Genomic DNA, 11,214 nt, shown 5'->3' on the forward strand with positions numbered 1-11,214 from the left:
TTTCGAATGCCTGGGGATCCAACACACTGGTTGTTTTTAAGAAACCTGAAACACCTTGTTTAGTGAAAAGGAGAGGAGTACATATGCCACGAGCCATGACTCGGTTTTCAACCTTCCTTTGGTTCTCTGAAAATGCTATTGCTGTCTCCAAGCCAAAACCTCATCTCTTTACTTGCTGGCTGCACAACAAAGGCCAGGGCACAGAACAGGTTTGCCAGTCTCCAGGTGAAGAGGAAGAAGAAGAGAAGGAGAGACTTGATTTATACCCAGCCCTTCACTTGGAGTCTCAGAGCGGCTTACCATCTCCTTCTCTTCCCCTCCCCACAACAGACACCCTGTGAGTTAGGTGGGGCTGAGAGAGCTCTGAGAGAACTGCTCTTGAGAGAACAGCTCTGAGAGAACTGTGGCTTGCCCAAGGTCACCCAGCAGCTGCATGCGGAGGAGTGGGGAATCGAACCCGGTTTTCCCAGATTAGAATCTGCACTCTTAACCACGACACCAAGCTGGTGGCTGGAGATCTCCTGAGATTACCGCCGATCTCCAGGTGACAGAGATCAGCTCCCCTGGAGGAAATGGCTGCTTTGGAAGGTGGACTTTATGGCATTGTACCCTGTTGAAGTCCCTCCCCACCTCAGTCCCGCCCTCTCCATGCACCACCCCCAAAATCTCCAGGAATTTCCCAACCCAGAGGTGGCAGCCCTAGAACAGAAGCCCAACTACCTCAATAACCTCTCCTTCTCGACACAGTCGGTGCCTGAAGCCAGTTAACAGGGGCTGGGAATGTCCCTTGGGTCCTTCCGAGGCACCTCTGATAGAGAATTCTAGCAAATCACAACACCAGATGCTTGTAAGTAAAGGTAAAGGTTCCCTTGCTCGAAAGCTAGTCGAGTTCGACTCTAGGGATGCGGTGCTCATCTCCGTTTCCAAGCCGAAGAGCCAGCGCTGTCCGAAGACGTATCCGTGGTCATGTGGCCGGCATGACTAAACACCAAGGCGCACGGAACGCTGTTACTTGTACTGTTACTTGTACTCACGTGATTTCTACCAGGCGCTTCTGGATAAACCCCGTCTAAATAGAGGACGCCGAGATTGAAGGAGGCATCGGGACTGCCCATGGCTTCAGCTTTCAACCAATATTTGGTGGCTTTTGCATAGTCTTTCCTAAAGTGATGGTAATACCAGCCCAGCCCATTCATTGCCTGAGGCAGACCCTGTAGGGAAAAGGAACAAAGATAAGGCAGAGATCTTACAAGCGTTCATGTCCCTGCTTGTCTTCACCAGACCTCACTGGTGACAGAGAAATAGGGTACTTAGCCCAGGTTGGGCTTTCCACACTGAGCACTGTGGTATCCCGCCCGCCCCCGATAAAATCCTGGGATTTCCCACAGTTCTGGCTGAGTGCTGAAAAACTTTCATGAGCATGCAGGAAAAGAACACGATCCTGGAGGTCACGTGGATACAGCAAAGCTTTGCTGCACGTGGAAAGTAGGCAAGGGACAAGATCCCTCCCTGACCTCCTAGCTTTCCAGGTGCAAAGACTGTTTTAGATGGGACTACTCAGGGAGATGCGGTGGCTCAAGTGGTTAAGACGCTGAACTGCAGGCTGTGGAAGGTCAGTAGTTCAGCAGTTCGAGACCCGGGTGCCGCATGATGGAGTGAGCTCCCGTCTCTAGTTCTAGCTCCTGCCAACCTAGCAGTTCGAAAGCAAGAAATTGCAAGTAGATAAATAGGGACCACTTTGGTGGGAAGGTAACAGCGTTCCGTGCACCTTGGTGTTTAGTCATGCCGGCCACATGACCACGGAAACGTCTTCGGACAGCGCTGGCTCTTCAGCTTGGAAACGGAGATGAGCACCGCAACCCTAGAGTCGGACTCGACTGGCTTTCGAGCAAGGGAGACCTTTACCTTTACTTACTCAGGTTAACTGGTTTGGTTAGTTCAGTCACCATTAGTTAGCAGAGTGCTTAAATAAAGCTACAAACGCAGGAGCATCCCTTGACCAGGTTACTCAGCTTACAAAGCGACACAGAGCCACACTGCAAGTTTAGAAGAGAAATACTTCTCTCTTTATTTGAGAAGTACACTTCGGACAGGAAAGAGCAGAGACTGATAAATTACTAACTTGCTAGCTAAAGGATGGAGGCGGATGGCGAGAGGCCCGTCTGCCTCATGGTGCTGAGAGAGGACAGCGTGTCCCTCTCTCTTGGTGTGTGCAGGTAGGAGAGCACGTTTTCATTCAGAGTGAGAGAGAAGCAGGAAAGGGAAATTGGTCCCTGAGATCATCATCTGCATATCCAAGAGGACAGTGGCAGAAGAATGGATACAGGAAGAAAGGTCAGTGTGCCTGTCTAGCCTCTCGTGCCACTCGGTCTGGAGGTCTGAGGCAGGGGACATCCCATATGGGACAGCACTAGGTTTGGTGGCTTTTGCATAGTTACAACTGCTCTCCAGGAGACAGTGTGTAAATACACACAAAGAAACCTCCCTAGAGCAAGACCGATATAACGGGCTATGTGCTGTCCCTGAAAACAGCTGCTTATCTTCTTACTGCTTCTTAGTTTCCAGGCTTTCAGGTCCGCAGAGAGGCTAAGAAAACTGACATCACTTGACGGCCGTGGAGGTTTCGTTATTCTTCTTCAGAGTCAGAATATTCTTACGGAACCACGAAGTTTACACATTTTGCATGCCTTATCTCACTCCCACACAAGCTTAATTGCACACCTTTCGGCAGAGTGGTGATGGATGGAGATCTTTTGGGATTACAACTGACTTCCAGGCTATAGAGATCAGTTGCCCTGGAGACAATGGCCAGTTTGGAAAGTGGAGTCTATGGCATTGTACCCTACTGAAGTCCTGCCCAACCACAAACCCACCCTCCTCAGGTTCCAGCCCCCAAACCTCCAGGTATTTCCCAACTCGGAGCTGGCAACCCTATTTCTAAGAGTTGTCGATAGATGAGACCCAGGAGCAGAGATCTGCATGGGGCCAGTTGAGAAATTCACGATATAACCTGATGCAAATTACCTTTGCAGCAGCTTTTCTCATCAGATGTAGTGCAAGTCGTCGGTCTTTTTGCACGCCTTGACCCTGAACGACAAAGGAAATTTATTGCAGAGTTATGCAAAACTCTCTGTTTTTCATGCTAAAAACCCAAAATTGCCCATTTCGACTATGCGTTTGCAAATGCAAACACACAATTTTCATGCCGATAGGATTTCCTTAATATTTCCTAGCAGGAGTTGTACTTTGTTACTCTGTTCCAAGCACTGACCAAGCACCAAGTTGTTTCACATAGTTCTGCGTTCTGTGTTGTCGATTTTAAGTGTACAACATCCTGTGCAAGAAATCGGCACCTTCTTCCTTGGTGGATCTGAGACAGCTTGTTGGGAGCTTGTTGCATTTTTTCAGGACACTTATCTATAGCTGCAAGTATGCAAGTTTCTCTTTGGGAATCAGAAAAACATTGACATTTCTTCCATGCCTACTCAATTTCACCCGCCAATTACAGCAAGCAATTTAGCATTTAAATGGAAACATTTACTAGTTAAATGCTCTTTAGAGTCAATGCAAACACCAGTTTAATATTCCATCCATCCATTCAATGTTTCATCAAAGAATCATAAGAATATAAGAACCTAAGAGAAGCCAATGTTGGATCAGGCCAACGGCCCATCTAGTCCAACACTCTGTCACACAGTGGCCAAAAATACCAGGTGCCATCAGGAGGTCCAGCAGTGGGGCCAGGACACTAGAAGCCCTCCCACTGTTGCCCCCCCCCCCAAGCACCAAGAATACAGAGCATCCCTTGCCCCAGATCGAGAGTTCCTATCTATACCTTGCGGTTAATAGCCACTGATGGACCTCTGCTCCATATCTATATATCTAATAGCGAAACGTGCCCCCCGCGTGCGGATACCTAAATCCACGCATCGGGGGCACCTGGGGGGGAGGGAGATTTTTGTGCACACTTGGGGCAGTCCCCAGGTGTGCACAAAAATATGAAAACATGAAAAAAATATCAGGGGGATATGTAAATCCCCCCAAAAGTGACAGAGCGTCCCCTGCGCATGCGCAGGGAATGCTCTGTGAACTGCCTCACCGCCGTCGCCACAGGGGACGGGAGAGCAGCAGAAGGCTTGGCTGGCGGGCTGGTGGGCGGGGACCGGCGAGGCCCGGCGGCTGCAAGCCGCTCGGGCCTCGTGTCGGAGCGGTGGCGGCGGCGGCGGGGGACAGGCGAGGCCCAGCGGCTGCAAGCCACTCAGGCCTCGCTTTGGAGCGGGGGGGAGGAACAGGCGAGGCACGGCCTCACCTTGGAGCCGGGGGATCTGACCTCGCCGCTGCCACCGCCTCCTCGGAGCCGGCCGGCCGGGTGGGCGGGGGGAGGACCGGCCTCGCTGCCGCCGAGCCTGGCAAAGGGGGGAGGAAGGACCGGCCTCTCCGCCTCCGCCTCGGAGCCGGGCGGGGGAGGACCTGCCTTGCCGCCGCCGCTGAGCCCGGCAAAGGGGGGGAAGGACCGGCCTCTCCGCCTCCGCCTCCGAGCTGGGCGGGGGGGGAGGACCGGCCTCGCCGCTGCCGCCGCCTCGGAACCAGGGGGGGGAAGACCGGCCTCGCCGCCACCGCCTCGGGGAGATCGAGGGGGGTTGGAGGAGACGGAGCTCTTCTCCCCCCGTGCGAGTATCGCGGGTCCCCTTACTTGTGTTTATCTAATGCCCTCTTGAAGCCATCCATGCTTGTAATCAGTGAATTAGGAGGCCTGACAAGGATAACAGAACATTGTCAATGACTGGATGTGGATTCATTAAACTGAATTCATGCTTTCCAAGTCTGAATATTTTAAAAAAAAACCTGTATAATTTCCTTTTTAAATACTGGTCCTGCCTGGGCTCCAGATACTTTCCTCTTCGTCATCTCTTCAGATGAATACACCAGACTCTCTTCTTCATCAAAGACGAGGGTCCTGAGGCTCTGGAGTGAGCTGCCTGAGGAGATTTATTCGTCCCCCACCTTTCTCCTCGTCTCCATTTCATTCTCACCACAGTCCTGTGAGGCAGGTTAGGCTGAGAATGCACGACTGGCCCCCAAGGTCACCTAGCAAAGCTGGGTCTCCCGCGTCCCAGTCTGAAAGCAGAATGAATTGACTTAAGCCCAGAAAACCTGCTCTGAAAGAGGGACGTCAGATGGGCCATTCAGTGTCTGCACCACTGCTTAGGTCTGGCCAGAGGGGGAAACGGCTGGGAGGCTAAGCATACCAGCCAATATTCTATGTGGCATTTCGCAGTCCTTATCAAGGCTCTCTGGTCTGGGCGACGAGGAGACCCTGCCCTAGCAGCACCTCGTGATGGCCTCAGAACACCGTCGCCTCAGCGTCAGTCGGACAGGAGCCAGCTCTCAGAAAGAGAAGGCAGGCAGGGGAAACTGAGGCCGAGGAGCTCCAGGCCATCTGCTCCTGAAGGAACCACTAAAGGCCTGTGAGAAATTGGGTCCTCCCCCAACTTCCCTGGGCCTGCTCCGAGGTGTGTGTCCTGAGGGAAAAGCAAGAAAGGAGGAGTCCAAGCCGGGGAGCTCAGGCTCATCCGGCCTCTTCTAAGTCCACTGACTTCAGTGGAGTTTAAAAGGTGGCCCCACTGGTGGACCTCCTGAGGGCACCTGGTGTTTTTGGCCACCTTGTGACAGAGTGTTGGACTGGGTGGGCCACTGGCCTGATCCAACATTGGCTTCTCTTCGGTTCTTATGTTCTTAACTCTCAGTCTGGGGCAAGTGATGCTCCATATTCTTGGTGCCTGGGGGGGGGGGGCAACAGTGGGGGGGCTCCTAGTGTACTGCTGGACCTCCTGATGGACCCTGGTATCTTTGGCCACCGTGTGACAGAGTGTTGGACTGGATGGGCCACTGGCCTGATCCAACATGGCTTCTCTTATGTTCTTATAGGAGCTCTCAGTCTGGGGCAAGTGATGTTCTGTAATCTTGGTGCTTGGGGGGGGCAACAGTGGGAGGGCTCCTAGTGTCCTGGCCCCGCTGCTGGACCTCCTGATGGCTCCTGGTATTTTTTGCCACCGTGTGACAGAGTGTTGGACTGGATGGGCCACTGGCCTGATCCAACATTGGCTTCTCTGATGTTCTGATGTGTGACTCTGCTTAGGATAGCACTGTTCAAAGCCCATCTTACCTTGAACAGCACAATGGAAAAATCATAGAGGGACACTGGGTCTTCGGTTTCCAAGGCACCCTTTGCATACCACTCAACAGCTGCTTCAGGGTTTTTTTCTACTCCTTGCTGCCCCCAAAACAGCATCTGTCCCAGCCGTTGCTGTAAGAAGGAAAAAACACAAATAAATATAAAATATGACTGACCGTGGGCCTTTCTGCATTCTCATTTTCCTTCCTTGTGTGTTCCTGTTTCTTCGGGGGCAGTTTCTGTTCCGCATGTGTGTTGCAGCCTCTAGTGGTTGAATTGTTATTACATTGCTTTATGTCCAGCATATAAAACTTGCTGTTTAAATCTGCAGGGAGATAGGTCAGGCATAATGCACTGTAATATCGAATCAACCACTAGAGAGAGCAAAACACATGTGAAACAGACCTCCCCCCCCCTCCAAAGCAACAAGAACACACAAGCAAGGAAAATAAGAATTTTCATAAATGTATTTAATTCTCATAGGGCCAAGAGAGATGCAATCATATACAGAGTAGATACAGTCAATTAATTTCAGGGGCCTTAGACTGGAGCAATTCTGCATGGGATTTTGCTGTTGAAACACATTTAGTTCTGGGCATGGTGTGACAGTCCAGGCCAATGCAAAAACTACCTTCCTAGAACAGGACTTCTCTTGTATTTCAGTCCCTGCGTCCATGCTTGACATTTCAATAGGAATATTCATGTATCCTCAGCCACGGTCTCAAGCTGTGTATGCAATTTTTGTCAGTGGTAATTGTTGTCAGCAGGGGTCGTTTGGCACCGGAGCGCACCGGAACACTGCTCCAGCAGCCCAGGAGCAGGCACAAATGGCAGCGGCAGCAAGCCCTGGCCCCAGCCCCCAAGCTCCTTCTCTCTAGCCCCATAGAATACAATGGAAAGATCATGCTGCAGTGGCGCCGCGACTCAAGAGAGAAGGGATTTAAACTTTAAATTCCTTCTCTCTTCCTTTCCCCCCCCCCCCGCCCACCTTGGCAGGCCGGCTGGGGAAGGGAAGGGGAGGCTTTTGAAGATGCCTCCCTCCCCTTTTTACTTCCCCTTCTGACATCACTTCTGGTGATGTCAGGGGGCATGGCATGTTCTAATGAGCAATTATGCTAACAGCTTATTCGGTATGCCACTGAGCTCCTGCAGCTCTTTTTCTATGAAATGACCCCTGGTTGTCAGAGACACTATTTCAGAGATCTACCCATATGCAGTTCCCCCATCCCCATTGATATTGGTTGGTTTCCATGAGCTTCGGTTGGAGTAACTCTACGCAGGATGGCACTGCAGACGTTCCTGATGGAACTGGTGTATTAACCTGCCTGAATCAAAACACTGGTTCACATGCAGGCTTGCCAGTTCCCAGGTGGGGCCTAGAGATCTCCCAGAATTACAACTGATCTGCAGAAATCAGTTCCCCTGGAGAAAACAGATGCTTCGGGGGGCAGAATCTGTGGCACTTGGCTGAATTTGCACATGGCCCAAAGCTAGTCTACCTGTGCAGCTGCGTTCCCTCTCGTTGCTTCGTATTTCAGCCACATAAAGAGGTCACCGTTTTCTTTGGTTTGAGCTTTCAGTAAGTTGTCGTCCTCAAGCCTTATCACTTCTACAAAGGCCTAGAGCAAAAGAAAGAAAACCTTAAAGACCTCATTCACATCCCTGAAAAGGGCAGGTGTGCTCTGTTCCAACACTCGGCATTCCTATATTTTGCAAACACCTTTGGGTCATTTTAAAGTAGGGTTGCCAGGTCTTACCCATCTGCCGGTGGGGGGCTCCTGGCTTGGTCCCAGGGTCTTCTGGGAGTGACGTCATCACGCTAGGCATGTTGTACAAAAATGCTCTAGCATTTGGCTAAAAACTCTATGGTCACTGCCTGATGTGCCTGGCGTGATGACGTCGCCTTTGGGTGACATCACTACACCGGGCACATCGGCCTCAGTGGGACTCTTTGGGGGTGGGGCTACCCCCCGGCCAGCTGGCCAGTGGTGGATTGGGGCCCCCAAAATTGAGGAAACCCCCGGCCCCCATGAGGGGGTCAGCAAGCCTATTTCTAAGCTGATGCAGAAGAATCAAAGCTCAGAGGAAGAACGTATGCTTCGCTACAGAGATTGCCCAGGTTCAACCTCCTTTATACTTTTATTCTATGCCTGGTAATTTCACTTTGGAAGTAAGTCAATGTGTTTTCTTAGTATAATATAGGCATTGTTTATTTATTCATTTCATTATATGTATTTAATTTCACGTGTTTTTTTTTTTTACAGCAATTATTTTCTGGTCCATTTTGTAGTCATGCTGTATAATTATATTGTATTATGGTATAAGCCAATTTGTTCCTCATTGTGTTTGACCTCTAAAGAAGGCCGAAACAGGCCGAAATGCATCAGGTCAAGTCCATTGGCCCTTGTGTGTATGATTTTGGAATTTTTACATGAGGTGTAATTGGGCCCCTATATGTGTTTTTAATCTTTACAAATAAACACATGTATTTTTATATATTATATATATTAAGTTTTAATTGTTGGCCCTCTACTCTGTTTAACTTGAAGAAGAAGAAGAAGAAGAGGAGGAGGAGATTGGATTTATACCTTGCCCTTCACTCGGAGTCTCAGAGTGGTTTACAATGTCCTTTCCCTTCTCCTCCCCACAACGGACACCCTGTGAGATAGGTGGGGCTGAGAGAGCTCTTTCGAGGACGCCCTTGAGAGAACAACTCTGAAACAACTTGTAACTGACCCAAGGTCACACCAGCAGCTGCATGTGGAGGAGTGGGGAATCAAACCCGGTTCTCCTCTGAGGTGGGGGGGGGGCTGAGGGAGCTCTTTCTAGAACTGTCCTTGACAGAACAGCTCTGCCAGAACTAAGGCTTGCCCAAGGTCATCCAGCAGCTGCAAATGGAGGCGTCGGGAATGAAACCCACTTCTCCCAGATTAGAGTCCGCGCACTTAACCACGACACCAGACTGGCTCTCATATCATACGCATTAATGAAAACGCATTAATAAATAAGCTGCTGCCGCATTAAAATATTTTAGGTGGGGAAATAAATCCAGACATTGCATATTTATTTTACTTGGTCTCCTTCTGCGTGCTGATGATCACGAGGTGTCTTTACGGCAGCATCGCTATAGTAGGCGTACGACATCTCCAGATTGTGCGGGTAGCCGTCAATGCCTTGGTAGTGCTTATATCCGAGGCTGATCAAAGCCAGCCTATCGCCTCCCTGAGCGGCGATCAAACTGTACAGCAGCCCCTAGTAAAAACGAAAACGACAGAAACGTGAGTTTAACAACGACATTGAAAACGTGTTATAATGAAAATCTGGCAAGCGATTGGTCAGTTTCTGTAAACAATAGCAGATGTTTTACAATTAGCATTCGTTATTTGAGTCCTGTAGCACCTTAAGCCCTGATCTTGATAGCCCAGACTAGCATGATCTCCTTGAATCCTGGAAGCTAAGAAGGATCGACCCTGGCCAGTATTTGGATAGGAGTCCTCTAAGGAATACCAAGGTCATGACCTGGAGGCAAGCCACGGCAAACCACCTCTGAATCAACTCTTGCCTTGAAAATCCTACAGGGTCACCATAACGCAAAGACAGCAAAGAAAAAGCACCTTAAACAACAACATTTTTAGAGTATAAGCTTTTGTGGGTCAAAGCTCGCTTCCTTGGCTTTCTGAGGAAGAGAGCTTTGACTCACAAAAGCTCACACCCTGGAAAATGTCAGTCTGTAAGAACATAAGAGAACATAAGAGAAGCCAATGTTGGATCAGGCCAATGGTCCATCTAGTCCAACACTGTCACACAGGGCCAAAAATACCAGGTGCCATCAGGAGGTCCAGCAGTGGGGCCAGGACACTAGAAGCCTTCCCACTTTTGCCGCCCCTCCCCAAGGACCAAGAATACTCTGCATCCCTTGACCCAGCCTGAGAGTTCCTATCTATACCTTGTGGCTAATAGCTACTGATGGACCTCTGCTCCATATGCCTATCCAATTCCCTCTTGAAGCCGCCCATGCTTGTAACTGCCACCACCTCCTGTGGCAGTGAATTCCATGTGTTAAATCACTCTTTGGGTGAAGAAGGACTTCCTTTTATCTGTTCTAACCCGACTGCTCAGCAATTTCATTGAGTGCAATTTCTTTAAGGTGCTACTAGACTCCGACACAGGGTTTCCAGCCTCCAGGTGGGGCCTGAAGAACTTCCACAATTACAACTGATCTCCAGATGACAGTGATCAGTTCCCCTGGAGAAAATGGTTGCTTTGGAGGATGGACTCTATGGAATTATACACCAATGAGGCCCCTCCCCTCCACAGACCCCATTCTCCACAGGCTCCACCTCCAAAATCTCCAGGTATTTCCCAACCCAGAGTTGGTAACCCTTCGTCCTGAGGACTAACATGGATACCTATCTTATACATGCTAAATTATTGTTATGCTTAATAGTAAATTTATAACAAACAGGAATGCAAATTAGTACATTCCCCCTTGCAGTGGCCAGCTAGATTTTATATATATATATATTTTAATTTATTAATTAAAATTTAAAATTTAAAATACAATCAATAGCTATGAGTCGAAATAGCAGCAAAAATAAAATCGGGAGGGGGAATGATATCTGGGGAGTTTCCTCAATACAAGTGATGAACTTGTGGATGAGCAGGAGCGTTCAGCATTGAAGCAAATGTGACAGCCTCAGTTGATGTGGAAATACTCTTAATTGGTTCAGTGGATGCAGCCACTTATCACCCCATGTTGTCAATAGATTGCACCATCAACCAAACAGTAGCCCTTCATATTTTGGTTTTCTTATTTGTTCCCAGTCGAATTTGTCTATGTTCATTTTCTCTAATACAGGGTACCATTTATCCATGGGGTTAAGCTGGTGATACTCAACATGTGTAGTATTTGTCCAGGACACCTGTTGTCAATAGATTGCACCATCAACCAAACAGTAGCCCTTCATATTTTGGTTTTCTTATTTGTTCCCAGTCGAATTTGTCTATGTTCATTTTCTCTAATACAGGGTACCATTTAT

The 11,214-nt window shown here is 49.3% G+C and overlaps 1 protein-coding gene across 1 annotated transcript in view; it reads right to left on the minus strand.

Annotated features, from left to right (window-relative positions):
* Nucleotides 1-1,034: 1,034 nt before the first annotated feature.
* Nucleotides 1,035-11,214, minus strand: part of SEL1L3 (sel-1 suppressor of lin-12-like 3 (C. elegans)) — a gene marked incomplete at its 3' end in the record, with an annotated part of 41,074 nt that continues 30,894 nt past the window's right edge. The window contains exons 10-14 of the mRNA XM_015425021.1: nucleotides 9,248-9,427; nucleotides 7,675-7,794; nucleotides 6,167-6,307; nucleotides 3,025-3,087; nucleotides 1,035-1,211 (exon numbers count right to left, since the gene is read on the minus strand). Of these exons, the coding sequence (XP_015280507.1) occupies nucleotides 1,035-1,211; nucleotides 3,025-3,087; nucleotides 6,167-6,307; nucleotides 7,675-7,794; nucleotides 9,248-9,427 (681 nt within the window). The remainder of the gene's footprint in view (nucleotides 1,212-3,024; nucleotides 3,088-6,166; nucleotides 6,308-7,674; nucleotides 7,795-9,247; nucleotides 9,428-11,214) is intronic.

Source organism: Gekko japonicus, unplaced genomic scaffold (assembly GCF_001447785.1).
Source record: "Gekko japonicus isolate JY-2015 unplaced genomic scaffold, Gekko_japonicus_V1.1 scaffold2343, whole genome shotgun sequence".
In the NCBI taxonomy this organism is placed as follows: Eukaryota; Metazoa; Chordata; class Lepidosauria; order Squamata; family Gekkonidae; genus Gekko; species Gekko japonicus.